Source organism: Pristis pectinata, chromosome 22 (assembly GCF_009764475.1).
Source record: "Pristis pectinata isolate sPriPec2 chromosome 22, sPriPec2.1.pri, whole genome shotgun sequence".
Lineage (NCBI taxonomy): Eukaryota > Metazoa > Chordata > Chondrichthyes > Rhinopristiformes > Pristidae > Pristis > Pristis pectinata.
The window spans coordinates 16,310,924-16,326,167 of NC_067426.1; the positions used below are offsets into that span (position 1 = coordinate 16,310,924).

At 46.9% G+C, this 15,244-nt stretch overlaps 1 protein-coding gene across 1 annotated transcript in view; it reads right to left on the reverse strand.

Moving 5' to 3' along the window:
* slc9a1a (solute carrier family 9 member A1a) overlaps nucleotides 1-5,505 on the reverse strand; it is a 39,521-nt gene extending 34,016 nt beyond the window's left edge. Inside the window, exon 1 of the mRNA XM_052036350.1 lies at nucleotides 5,082-5,505. Coding sequence (XP_051892310.1) covers nucleotides 5,082-5,337 — 256 coding nt within the window. The 5' untranslated portion in view covers nucleotides 5,338-5,505. The remainder of the gene's footprint in view (nucleotides 1-5,081) is intronic.
* Between the last annotated feature and the right edge of the window lie 9,739 nt (nucleotides 5,506-15,244).

Genomic DNA, 15,244 nt, shown 5'->3' on the forward strand with positions numbered 1-15,244 from the left:
TGATAACTTCATTGTTTTAAACATAATCGATTTGTATTTAATATAGTGTTTTATTCTTTTCTTTTTGTTATGTTTTTGTTCTTTTAATCCAACCTGCAATTTTCCCTTTGATCCCAGGAGGTTTTAAACCTTTTTTGATCCAGATATACTACATCAAATATACTATCCTCATCCACACTCTCGTCACTGCCAGTAGTGGGAGCTATGCTTGCACTGGCTACTGCATTTTTGTACTCGTGACTCCACTTTGAAACTGGTGGTTGTAAAGACATGAAGTGTACAATGCAAATTTTTCCTTTCCAACTTTCTTCACTAACAGTGGCACTGGGATTCCACTGAAATGAGAATTGTGTGTGAAATGTCTACAACTCAAGGCAGCATCAGGACTGCAGAGAGCGTAGATAAGACAGATATTTAAGGTATTTATTAGTCACATGTACATTGAAACACACAGTGAAGTGCGTCTTTTTGCATTACTGAGAACGTGCTGGGGCAGCCCACTGTAGATTCCATCAGACATCATATCAATGATCTATTAGCTTCTGAAGCAAGCAATTCAGCAATATCCTGTATTCCTATCAAACTGGTATAAAAACAAATAGAAACAGGTGGAAGCACTCAGCAGGTAAAGCAGCATTCCTGGGGAGAGCAAGCGTCAAGAATTCAGGTCAAGGACCCTTCATTAGTACTGGAAAGGTGTGTTGTGTCACAGAGAGGGGAAGGGATGAGGAAGGAGATGTGCAAGTGAATGGCTGCTATTCGCATCTGCACCTTCCCACTCTTTCAGCATTCTAAAGGGACCATTCCATTTGGTTCACTTTCACCTTTACCAGTGGCACAGACACAGCTAGTAGTTGTCACCTTACTGATCTAACAACCTATATTCAATCCTGACCTCCAGTACTGCTGCGTGCAGTTTGTATGTCCTCCCTGTGACTGCGTAGGTTTCCTCTAGGTCCTCTGGTTTCCTCACACGTCCCAAAAAAAAAATGCTAATTGGTAGGTTGATTGGACATTGTAAATTGCCCCTAATGTAAGTGGGTAGTGCAATCTTTTTTTTGGGGGAGTGGAGGGGATGGAAGGAAGTTGATGGGAACGCAGGGAGATTGATCACAGGGAAAAATAGAGAGGCAAATGGGATTGCTCAGTGAACTGACAAAATCAATGAGCCAAAAGACCTCCTTCCATCTCATAAGGATCTATGGAAATAGGAAACCACTGTTTCTCACAATATTTTCCCATACAATAGTGGGAGATGCAACATCTGCACTTTTACCTCTTCTCTTTCCATCCATCCAGTGACCCAAAATGTCCTACCAGATGGAGCACCAATTCACCTGCACTTCTTCCAATCTAGTGTATTGCATTTGGTGCTCACTATGATCTCCTTTACATTAGAGAAATCAAATGCAGAGTAGGTGACTGCTTAGCAGAACACCACCAGTCAGTCTGCAAGGATGACCTTGAACTTCTAGTCACTTATCACATCAATTCTCTGCCTTACTCCTATCCTGACCTCCACCTTCAACCTCCTGCATTGTTCTGAAGCAAGCTCAGGGAATATCACTTCATCTACTGACTGGGTGCGTTGAAACTGTTGGGACTTAATAGTGAGTTTAACAAATTTCAGGTGACCACTTCTTCCACCCACCCCCACCCAAATCATGTTCTTCTTTTGTTTTAATTTATTTCTTCTTTGTCTTCTGTCTCCATCTACTGTTTCCTTTCAGTAATTGTTACCTTGACAACTTTGGTCTGCACCCTATCACAAAGATTCCTCTGTTCTCTCCACCCCTCCTCTGCAACTTCTGTTTTGTCATTTTTCCAGTTCTGATGAAGGGTCCTTAACATTCTGTCAATGGTTAGATCAAGATGGCATCACTTACAGCACACTTCACAAATAGAGAGATTGTGTTTTCTGCAGATTAAGCATTGCAGGGGTAATCCTCTCCAAAATCCTTTCACTTGTGTTGAACAAAGGCCAGCTCTATTACCACATGTATACAATAAATTCTTAAGAAAATCTTAGACCATACGACATAGGAGCAGAATTAGGCCATTTGGCCCATCGAGTCTGCTCCGCCATTTGATCATGGCTGATTTCTTTTTCCCTCTCAACCCCATTCTCCTGCCTTCTCTCTGTATCCTTTGACACCCTTGCTAATGAAGAACCTATTAATCTCTGCTTTAAATATACCCAATGACTTGGCTTCCACAGCCGTCTGTGGCAATGAATTCCATCGATTCACCAACCTCTGGCAAAAGAAATTCCTCCTCATCTTTGTTCTAAAGGGACGCCCTTGTATTCTGAGGCTGTGCCCTCTGGTCCTAGACTCTCCCACTACTGGCAACATCCTCTCCACGTCCACTCTATCCAGGCCTTTCAATATTCGGTAGGTTTCAATGAGATCCCCCTCATCCTTCTAATCTTATTGATAATATTCACTTAAGATCAGTTAAAAGCTTCAGACCTAACCATCATTAAATGTTTTAATTCCTGAACAAAAATAGATATATACCTAGACTGCCTCACACGTTCGAAAAATATTGTGAGAAAGGTTATTGCTTCACAGCAGTCCCACTGCACAACCAAGTTGTCACACAACATACAATCTTCAGATCTTAACTACCAATTAACTCGACGCTCAACAACAGACATTACAGACTGCCAGCCTCTCCATACACACGTTATTTAGGATCACTAAAAATAAACCTTAATTAACCACATCCAAAAACCAAGTAAAAGATAAACAGGAACATCATTGAAAGATTTTGAGACATTAAGTCATTTAGAAAAGATACTGCCTGAAAGGAGCCTTGCAATGAATGAATGCAGTGGCCAGTCTATAATCAAGCTATATGGACCAATACAGTTCAATACCTTATCTAGCTTTCATAGTATTGGATACAGCTACTAGTCTAGACACCAAACTTGTTTCCCTAATCACTACACAGTATCTCTGCTGGAACGTGTGCATTTATGACTGTACTTGCATCTGTGCACAGCAGTGCACCACATGTATGGGAATGCCTATATGGGAGCGGGCCCAGGTTTGTTGGTGAATACACTTGTGGTGGCAGAGTAGTGACTTCCTTCAGAGAGAGATCCCAGCACATCTGGGAAGAGGATTAGTGAATCAAATGCAACTAGACAGAAATTCAAAATTGCTTAATTCATGAAATAAAGCAAAAAAAAATTCACTGCACTTACCATCAAATTTCAGTGTTTTTCTCTACATGTGAACTCCAAATTACTCTCAACATGCATTATTCCTACTTAAGGGCATAGGGCACCTCAAAGCTTAGCAGATAATAAGGGGCCTAAATTATTTTCACGATGGAACAGACATATGAAGAGAAAGAGAGAGATATAAGAAAAGCAACTTTCTGTGTCAGTGTCAAAGTGTTCATGATTTCTGGGATTCTGTGAGTAACAGCATCAGCTTTTATTGCCCATCATTGATGTAGGAGTCCGATATAACTGAATAGCTTGCAAGGTGATTGCAGGGGGGAGTTAAGAGTTGACCACATTTCTGTCGGTCTGGAATCACTTTTATGGAGCAGACTTCCTTTCTCAATGAACATTGGCTTTCTAAGATAATCCTGTGGTTTCACCCTCAACATTTCCAAAACCATTAAAAAAAACCACAGGTTATTTAATTAACTGAATTTCAATTTCCCAGCTATTGTAATGGAACTTAAACTCACAGTTCTAAACTATTAGTTCAGACTCTCTAGCTAACTAGTCCAATTAACCATTATGCCACAATTTCCTTCAATCTACATCTTGTTTAGAATTTGGAGGCAATTGTGGGGGCAGCAATAAGTCTGCAAGCTGTGTAATTTCAGAAATACGATAAGAAAAATGAATTGCAGGATCAACATCTGTAAAAGAAAAATGGACCAGTTCTGGCAAATTTTCTCAAGTTGAAACACGAATTATCCTTTGCCTGTTTTGGCCTGCACTTTCTACAATTTAATTTAAATAAGATCCTTTGTGGACGGTACACCAATCTGCAGCAAACAGAAGAACATTTTTGCACACTCCTTCAGTTAATAAGGGAGGTAACATATATAGCTGATAAGGAGTTGATTATGTTCATCCCAAAGCTCCTATAGTATAGCATACATAAACTAGTTTGAGTCTGGCTGCAGAGCCCAGACAAAAGGGAAAACGGTTCTGAATTCTTACAAAACAAACTAATTTAGATTCTACTGAAACAAACCTGTTTCTGCTAATCCCACTTTATTTCCACTTTAACAACAAAGGACTTTTGTTTTAAATCCCCCAGAAACATAAATAAAGGCTGCCTGAGTCACCAGCACAACCTCCATAACTAACAGTAACATTTAGTGATTATATAGATAAGGAGTGGTGTTTAGTTCCTGGAAATTTAATCAGCCCGGTGCCTGGCTCCGAATAATTCAATCAGCCCATCATAGATTAAGGTACAAACTCAAAAAGTCAACGCTTTATCAAACCGGCTAATTAAACCGGCTCAAAAATTGGTAAGGGCCAAACGAAATATCTGAACCTGCATATCACTTTGGGAAGAGCCCGGTCTGCGTGACAGATGGGCTTCGACATTTTTTTGTTGGACTGTCACGACTAACAGAATCGGCATTTTCCGGTCAAGTCCACGGCCAAGTGCGTCCTAGACCACAACAAGGGCACTAGTGGACGATATCCACTCAAACTTTAATCTGTTTGGGAGCCAACAGAGCATCTTACTAACTCGAGCTAGCTGTTACTCCGTTTTGAAGTTGCACTCCGAAACAAAATTAATTCTGTAAGGAACTAGCGGCAGAGAATATTTAAAGGAAATTATGTTTGACCAGTGAGGTAGATGTAATAGCAGAGGATTGCGTTGAAGGTAACATATTAAATTAATGATCATGTATCTGACACATCCACCTCCTCCCGATTCTTCCCCGGGGACTTCACCCCTCTCTCATTGAACCCTTTCGTTATCCACGTCCCCCTCCCCGACCCTTCTCCCCCTCCCCGACCCTTCTCCCCCTCCCCGACACTCTCCCCCACACCCGCCTCGGAAATCCTCTCCCTCTCCCGTGTCACTCACCCAGTTTCATTAAGGAGGCCAATAAGATCCACAGGGCCACCACGAACTGGGGACGGACATGATCAAAGTCAACGGTTACCACCGGAAAGGCCTTAGTTTCATTTCTCGAGGCTCGATCCTCCTGGGAGTTAGGATGACATTTGGTGGTTGTGGTGCCGGCTCCCGAGCTCAGGACCGCCAGCACCAGAAGGCTGGACAGGAGCCGTAGATAGCAGAGACGGAATGGTATCATGACCATGGTCACTACAGCGACCATCACACATGGAACAGCCACAACACTGATCGGCACTGAGAACAGGACCGGCTACGGACAGCGACGGCACCGCGCCAATTCTGCCTAGAGCTCCACCTGCAGCCAAGGAGGACTCACTAAGCGGCAGTCCAAGTGACACCCCCTTTTTGTTTCGAGCAGTCGATGATCGTCGGGTGCAGTGAATTCTTTTGGTAACTAATGAAGCCAGTGTGGGAGCTGCAGAAAGTTCACAGATGGGACAGGAGGTGCCCGACTAGTGGATTGTTTGTGAACTTGTGTGCACCCTCTGCCGTTTACGCAGAGTTTCTGTGTACTCCTGAGGCATGGACTCAGCCATATAAGAATGCATTTCTCCACTTTGAACAGTAACGAGCCAGAGGTTCCCAGTAGTCAGTGGAAATTTTGCATATTTTTCAAGGAGGCTTTGAGAACATTCTTGAATTTTTCCTGTGTGCCTACTGATCTCTACACGAGACTGAATTTGAAATAGTGTGTTTGTTTTGGGAGTCTGGTTTAGGGCATGCAAGCAATGTGATCTGCTTAATTGAGCTGACTAAATGTAATTGGGGCCTCAATGCAGGGGATTGGCTTGGGAGAGGCTGCTTATCCTTCCAGTGACTTTAAAGGATTTTGCAGCGACAGCGCTCCAATGCTTTCATTGTCATCTGCACACAACAGCTCGACTACTGAAGTTGGGATGACCTTGGATGTCGAGTCGAAGTTGAACAGGTTTCCAATAGACCTGTAGATTAACTCCACTCCAGTTGGAAGCATGTAGGAGGTTAGCATTGGTCACTTAAACTAGCTCTACTGTCGGCCCATTGATTAGGACCTTGGCATGCATGCCATCATTAAACAGATGTAAGGAATTGAATTTCTTTGCAGGTAATATAATTTGAGGAAGGTACCTCAGTCCCTACCAGTTGACTTTTTTTTGAAAGATGGTCACAGTTCTAGCACCTCTAAGGTCCCCTAGCCTTTCTGAGGAGGTGTAGGATTAATAAACTATAACTGTATTGATATCTTAAAACGGATGAGAATTATGGCTGCTCGAAATACTGATTTAAAAAGTGTCCTTCAGGCCAGAACAGCCACACCACCGCTTACCTGGGCTGGGTGCTGTGTGGTAATTGCTGTGTCTGGAACTTAATTGGATTCCCATTATGCTTGACTACGGAGATGATGGTCAATCTTAACGGGAAATGGGAAGGCTGTCTCAAACAATGAAGGTGATACCTGCCTTTGTCTCACCCGATTGCAAAATGATTAGCTGAACCTGTGGTGTGAGGCTGCTCTTTGTCCATCTGCAGTAGCCCTTTGTCCGTTTCCTGCTCAACCAAGAACTCCGGCACCTGACTCATTAAAGTGTGCGTGACAATACCTGTATAAATCTCTGTCTACCCCTTTGTACTAGGAGAACTCGGGAAGCGACTCTTAGTGAGTGCTGAAGAGAATTCTCCTAGCGGTGCACTGCTAATAAAGGTATTTGTTCGAATCGACCTCGTGGCACTGTGTTATTTACAGCGGACTGATAGGGAAATTGATTTCGGGACGACAATTTGGCGAGCCAGCCAGGAGTCCAAGATGAGGTTTCGGAAGCGGCGTGAGCGACCGACGGGGATAACGGCCACCTGAGACGGACGGGCCCACAAGGTACGATTCACCTTGATCCCTCTCAGGCAGTCGGACACCTGATCGATCCCTTCGCTTACCGACAATCCTCTGACAGACTCCTCGCGAACCTGTCCGAGTGCCACAGGTAAGAAGGGGTTCGAGTCCCCAGTTAAGTTAAGTTCTGTTCGGGGTTCGAGTCCCCAGTTAAGTTAAGTTCTGTTCGGGGTTCGAGTCCCCAGTTAAGTAAGTCCTGTCGGGGGTTCGAGTCCCCAGTTTTGGATTTGGGATTTTAAGTTGTGAATTTCAAGGTTTTGAGCTCTAAGTTCTGAGATCGGTTCTCCAGTACTACCACCCTGCCTTAGACCGGTTCTTAAGAGGGGAAATCCCCCACGGGAAGGTCAGGAACCTGAAGTGGGTGAAGGAAAGAGACCAGTCTTATAGGTAATCGCAGCGATTCGTACCGTCCGATCGGGTAGAATACAAATATGGGACAAACTCTCGATAAGTCTGGGTCCAATACCCCACTATCTAAGTTATGTAAAGACGATCCGAAGAACGAGAGTAACTTCCGTAAATTATCAGCGTGCCTCAATAAGAAATTGGGAAACAAAATATGGCCATTGGGGGGAACTTGGGACGTAGATAAATGCCTAAAGGCAGAAAAGGCAATTTGGGAGCGGAATACAGGGGAAAAATGGAAATTATTAATGTCTACTTGGAGAAAAACGGCCGAAGACCTAACAAGTAAATCTAAGCAGGCTAGCTGGGAACATAATGCGCGCAGAAGGGGAATTAGTGTGTGTGATGAACAGGGAAATCCTAAGAGTTGGGGAGTCCTGAAGTCTCAGTGTGGAGACCACGATGCTGAAAGGAGCAGAAGGGAGAGAGGAGAGGTAAATGAGGTGTATAAGGAGAAGAGCAGAAATAAAAATAAAAGTAGTAAGGATAAAGTGGAGGTACCTCCCAACATGTCTGGCGTGCCCCTGTTGTTCCAAAGTAATGATACGGACGAAGAGGAGGAGGATTGGATGGTCCGACCCACAGCCCCTTCCTACCACCCCCGGTTTCATTGCCGCCCCCATATAATGCGGCTAGCCCGCCAGCCGTCCCGCCCCTACCACCAGCGACTGCTAGCCAAGTTCCGCCCACAGGACAAGTCCATGAACCTATTGCGTCCCGAACCAGGATGCGGCTTAGTCGAAGGGAAAGCCCACAGACAGGTGGCTCTAAGGGCACAGACAAACGACGGAGCTTTCTGGCAAGGGACGGTCCTTCAATAGATTCTCAGACGGACACCGACTCTGATTCTACCACTGATCATGGCGACCCTACAGATCCCAGCCTACCGACCATGTTGAACGGGGTTAAGGGAGCCAAGGTTAAGAAATTCCCCAACAGGAATGTTCCCAATCCTGATCCAGCCCAAGCCAGCGCTAATCCTACAATCCAAATTTACACCCCTTGGAAGCCTCAGGAGATGTGCTTAATCATGAGTCGGGCACCCAACCGTAAAACCAACCCGGAGGATTTCATAGATTATGTGATTGGGACAATTCAGATGTATCAGGCCGCCCCACAAGACCTTTTCAGCCTTTGTTGCATGACCCTTACGACTAATGAAGTGGCACAGTAGAAAGAACACCTGGGGAACTATGCTGACTGGACAGCCTTTCAGGCAGCCGTCCGGCCTCAGGACCAGGTGGCCACTATTAGAACTGCCCTTCGTAAAACCCTCCAACAGCCTATTGACATAACTAAAGTTTTAGAATGCCAACTAAAACAAGGTGAGGACGGCCCAGACTTTTGGGACCGTTTCTGTTCACTTTACGGTACCTATGCGGGGGACGATGCCTACAACAGAGGCAATGCCTCCCCTCAGTTTAACGCCCTCTTATTACAATGCATCCCTGCGGGAGTGGCCTCATCTATCCGCACTAATGACATGAACTGGCCTGACCACACATGACAAGCCATGAGGAGGGCGCTAGTCCATTTCTGGAGTAACGGGCGCGAGTCGAAAGCCACAAAGATAAAACAGGAAATGGTGCAGAGACCCCCTCGGCCCCAACCTTCCTACTCCGACAATACGGGCTATCAAATGGAGCGGCAATTTTGCATTCCAGAAGGGGTTGACTGGTCCGGTAAAGGATACCCACTATACCCCAATGACTTAAGAGCCCCAGTGTACGGGCCCCCTTGTGGGCCACCACCACCACCCTCTCGTAATTACCTAGGACCCAGGGGACCCCAACAACCCACACCGGCGAACGCCAGGCCGATGGGATGCTACCTTTGTGGGGCACCTGACCATTGGCGGAGGGACTGCCCCCATTACTGTCATTGGCAGACCAGACCCCCTGGTAGACGACAACCTTTTTCAACCAACAACCCATTTTCTGCCTGACTAGACGTGGAGAGTAGCCTCTCCATGTACCCTGCCCTCACCGATAACCCGGACGATGAACCCATCGTCAATTTCTTAGTTGAAGGAAAGCCGATTCCCTTTATGATAGACACGGGAGCAAATACTTCGACCCTTGAAGCCCCTTGTATTACCCAGCATGATTTTAAACTGTCCACTGCTTCAGTTCCATTGAGCGGACTGGAGGGACAGGAAAGATCCTAGCCCTTAACTGAACCCTTACAAGTTAAATTTGAAGATCAGGAATGCCTGATCCAGTTTGCAGTAACCACAAGCCTGGGGGTTAACCTAGCCGGAAGGGACCTGCTCTGCTCCTTCCAACTCAAAATACAATGCCTGGATGACGGTATTACCATTACTGGTACTAAAAACCATAGGATCCTCTGGATTCACCAGCCTCCTCAGTGGTGGACGGTGAACCTCACGAGCAGCGATTTTCACCCACCCTTGGAAACCACTGACACGCATGTGACGCTAGCTTACGACCCCACTGGGGCCTCAAGGGAACTAGAAGGGTTGTATGCTCCGCTCCTGGGTAGCATGGTGACCGTCACTATTTTAGGGGAAGTAGTGGGGAAGGAGGGGGCAGCACTTCTAGTCCAAGTGCCTAATGAATTCTGGAATCAGTCAGGCTTGATGTCCCCTCACATTACCCTGTCAGTTAACGAGGGACATAGACCAAAGGAACTGGGATTCCTAGCCCACCGGCTTGAGGTACAGGCAGACAAAGGCCTTTTCGGGGTTCCTCAGGCTCTGCCAGGGGGGACCCTGACTTACTACCTCGTCCCTTTCTCGGTGACGGGCTGTTTACACCATCACCGGCCCCATCGACTCCCTTCGGATGAACCCACCCCCGATTTATGGGCCGCATCGAAGTCCGAGGTGGGATACACCCCAGTGACCCCAGTCCAGATCCATGTAAGACCAGGAGCACAACTGCCTTCCGTCCCACAGTATTGCCTTTGGAGAGAGGCAGTCGACGGAATAACTCAGTTAATAGATTCATTCTGCAAACAGGGCATCCTGGTTCCTTGCCAATCACCTTGTAACACCCCCATTTTACCCGTCCCCAAACCTGGACGAACAGAGTGGCGCCTTGTACAAGACCTACGTAAGGTCAACGAGATAGTGGAGCCACTACATCCCATGGTCCCGAATCCAGCTACCATTCTCAGCAGTATCCCCGCCGACTCTTGCGTTTTTACCATTGTGGACCTGCAGCATGCATTTTTCGCAATTCCCCTCTCTCCTGACTCGCAGTACCTGTTTGCTTTCACCTTCCAAGGTCAGCAATACACTTGGACGCGCCTCCTGCAAGGTTTTATACACTCCCCGACTACTTTTTCCCAAGTTTTACATAATCAACTCCAAGGGTTGCACCTTTCTGATAAATCCACCATTGTCCAGTATGTAGATGACCTTTTACTAGCAAGCCCCTCGGAGCCCGCCAACATCGCGGACACAAATAGACTACTTAACGCGCTCCACTCGTGGGGATACGTAATACCTCCACAGAAAGTAAAACGAACCCAGCACCAGGTAAAATTTCTGGGCACCCTCTTAAGTGCTACTGAGCGGCGGCTCACTCCCGAACGTATTAAACCCATCGTTGCCACCCCACCGCCCGCTACCCCAAAGGGTATGCGCGCCTTCTTAGGGTTAGTAAATTTCTGCAGACAGTGGCTACCTAACGTGGCACTCCTTACTAAGCACCTCACACCCTTGGCCTCAAGCCAGTCCGTGGGACCCTTTGAACTTACCAAGGAACAAAGGGAGGCCTTTGATAGCCTCAAACAGGCCCTTGCCAGCGCCCCGGCCCTGGGACGCCCTTTGTATGATCGCCCATTTCAGCTCTTCGTGAATGTCCTAGAGGACTGCACTACAGCAATCCTTACTCAAACCCATGAGGATAGGAAAAGACCCGTGGCATACTACTCCACTCGGCTGGACCCAGTTGCAAGGGGACTTCTACCATGCTCACAAATGCTTCCAGCCATTTATTCCCTAGTAACAGCAGCCTCCAATATAACCTTGCAACAGGCAGTGATGGTTTATTCCTCCCATACCGTAACGGCACTCTTAACTTCTCACCAGACACAACACCTTACCCAGGCCCGCTTAAACAGATACGAAGTAGCACTCCTGAATAACCCACTCCTCACTTTTGCTTACTGTACGACCATTAATCCTGCCACTTTCCTAGAGGCCCCACCTGAGGATCTTGCGGACCCACCTCATGACTGTCTAATGCGTAACCACTTTTTAACTGCACCCCGCCCGGACCTTTCAGATAAGGCCATCCAGTCAGCCGACTTAAACCTGTACGTCGACGGTAGTTCCTACATTTCTGAACAGGGCATCCGCCTTAGCGGCTATGCTGTGGTTAACGACTCCCAGAGTGTGGAATCGGCATCTCTGCAGCCCCCAGTCTCTGCCCAAAAAGCAGAACTCTTTGCCCTGACCTGAGCTTGCATTTTAGCCAAGGACAAAGTAGCTAATGTCTTCACTGACTCCCGCTATGCTTTTGGAGTTGCCCATGATTTTGGCCAACTCTGGGCACACAGGGGATTTCTGACCTCTACGGGTAGCCCCATACAGATGGTGGTTTATGTAAAGAACCTCCTCCAAGCCATCCTCCTCCCAAACAAATTGGCCATCATTAAATGCTCCGCTCACCTTTCAGATGCCTCCCCAATAACCCAGGGCAATAACAGGGCAGATATAGAAGCGAAATTGGCAGAATGCCAGGGGTCTAAAACCGTTTCCACTATGGAAAAACAAGCAGTTGTTTGCAAGCCAAACATAGCAACGCCGGGCACCCCAGACATGGTCACTGTGCAGCACTTACAGGGGGACGCCCCTGACTCAGAAAAACAAATGTGGAAGGCGCACGGGTGTACGCACTCTGCGCTACATGGCCTCTGGGTTACTCCAGTCGGTCAAGTATGTATACCTGATTCTTTGTTACCAATGCTTATTGACTGCCTACATTCTGACACCCACCTTGGCAAGGAGGGAATGAGTAACATTTTCCTACGTACCTGGTGACACCCCAGATTGGAGGAAGCAGCACAAGGCAAAATACGGTCGTGCTTGATATGCCAACAAACCAATGCTGGGAAAGGGGTGAAGTGCACCCCAGGCAAAAACCCCTTGCCAGGTGGTCCTTTTGAATGCATACAACTCGACTTTATTGAATTACCGCGTGTATATTGTTACAAGAACTGCCTTATTATTGTTGATGTATTTAGTAGATGGATTGAAGCTTTTCCAACCACCAATAATAAGGCCTCAACAGTGGTAAAGTTATTGCTCACAGAGGTTTTACCAAGGTTTGGGGTACCCCGACGGATAAGTTCTGACAATGGCCCCCACTTCATAGGGACAATAAATAAGGAATTGTGCAAGGCATTGCATATCGAACAGCAGTTCCACTGCACCTACCACCCTCAGTCAGCAGGTGTAGTAGAGAGAGCTAACAGCACCCTTAAGAATAAACTAACCAAATTAGTGTCAGAGACAGGTCTAAACTGGTTGAAGGTTCTCCCCTTAGCATTATACCATATGAGAATCACCCCCTACTCAGCCACCGGGGTATCGGCTGCTGAAATTGTCTATGGGCGTCCGGGAAGAACCCCATGGGACGCTGCCACCCAACCCCCCACACAGGTTGACCTTAATATCATGGGGGATGAACTACAAAGGTATTTCAGACAACTTACATCCTCTTTAAAGTTTCTTCATTCGCAGGTGGAGAGTGCCTTTAAACCACCTGAAGGGCAGAACACGGAATTGCCTGACCTAGAAATCGGAGACTCAGTACTGATACGGGATTGGGAGCGCCCTAAACTGGGACCTCGGTGGAAGGGCCCGTTCCAGATACTACTCCAAACACCGACAGCTGTGAAAGTAAAAGGCCAGGAACGTTGGATTCATCTGAGTGACTGCAAACAATGGCCACCGGAGGAAAGCTAATACCTTTTAAATTCGGACTCCTCACCATTACCAGTACTCTTGTGTGGGCGTTAGAGGATAATTTGTTTTACAAAATACATATGCAGCTACATGGGAATCGCACCGTTTGTTACCCCTTGGCAGAGTCAGTGCAAGGCCTTTTTATAGCCACACCAAGCTGGAGCCCCAGGGCCCTCTTAAAGTATGAATTTTCAAAAACAAAGTGTGTTGGACAGACGGGAACTTACAGGAGGGGGCTGCCGGGTAAATGCTTGCAAGGAACAGTAACAGGACCTAGTAGTACAGCCCACCACCAGTCCTTCTCCCACTGTTTCACCGGCATAGGGTGGGGTTGTGCGCTAGCGATTGTACAGCATACGATAGCATGTGCCGCCACTACCTGTACAGAGAGGAATTGCGGGTTTAAAGGGGGATGGTTTAACTGTGAGTGCGCTGCCACCAGGTGTGCTATGTTACTTGCAGGAGAGCGATGGGTTTGTGGAGAAGGGAACGGGACCCACGTGAGATTGTCTAATGTCTCCTTAGAATGGCTAACCAGGGAGAATTACCTGAGGGAGCATGGGAGAAATGTTGCTGGGATCTCTTGGTATTCTCAAATGTCCAGTCCACGGCAATCGGGTAATGTAACCTGCTACTGGGCTAAGGAAGGGTATGTGTTCCTCTTTAATGGCACTTACACCACAGCCACCCCCACTCTGCCAGCCTGGTTTGCAATAGGAACGATCGGGCCGGTCACGGTCCCCTGCCCCCAGAAGGCTCATGTCCGATGAAGACTTGTGGTGCGGTCAGTTAGTGAGGAGTTCTGTGAGGATTGGAAGGATCCTATGTCATTGGGATCTCCCTTAGCATCGTTAGGCTATGGATTCCTGAGTACTCTCTCTCTGGGGGGTTCGGCAGGAACTATAGCCACAAAAAAACCGGAACTACCTTATTTGTGGACTGGCTGCACTGGGAAACAGTACTATGGAAGGCCTGAAGGCAGTGAACCGGGAACTGGCAGAGCTTCGACTTTATGCCCAGCAGACCCGGTATGCTGTGGACTACCAGTTGGCTCAGCAAGGAGGAGTATGTGCTATAGTTGGGGACAAATGCATCACCAACGTGAGAGACGAGTCCTACAACATCTCCCATGCCATTCAGGACATTCAGACGCAAGTAGATAGCTTTAGACAGGGATTTACAGGAGGGACAAGTTGGTTGGGGTGGCTGCTAGGAGGATCGTGGGCATCATACTTGCTGCATGGAGCTGTGGGACTAATCGTGATTATTAATAGTATGCTGTGTGGTGCTGGCCTGTCTAAATACTTGTTGCAAGGTCCTTATTAATAAGCTCTCGGCCCCATTCTCAGCACCACTCTAGTTTATCATGAAATGATAAAAAGGGGGGAATGAGGAGGTGTAGGATTAATAAACTATAACTGTATTGATATCTTAAGACAGATGAGAATTATGGCTGCTCGAAATACTGATTTAAAAAGTGTCCTTCAGGCCAGAACAGCCACACCACCGCTTACCTGGGCTGGGTGCTGTGTGGTAATTGCTGTGTCTGGAATTTAATTGGATTCCCATTATGCTTGACTATGGAGATGATGGTCAATCTTAACGGGAAATGGGAAGGCTGTCTCAAACAATGAAGGTGATACCTGCCTTTTTCTCACCCGATTGCAAAATGATTAGCTGAACCTTGTGGTGTGAGGCTGCTCTTTGTCCATCTGCAGTAGCCCTTTGTCCGTTTCCTGCTCAACCAAGAACTCCAGCACCTGACTCATTAAAGTGTGCGTGACAATACCTGTATAAATCTCTGTCTACCCCTTTGTACTAGGAGAACTCGGGAAGCGACTCTTAGTGAGTGCTGAAGAGAATTCTCCTAGCGGTGCACTGCTAATAAAGGTATTTGTT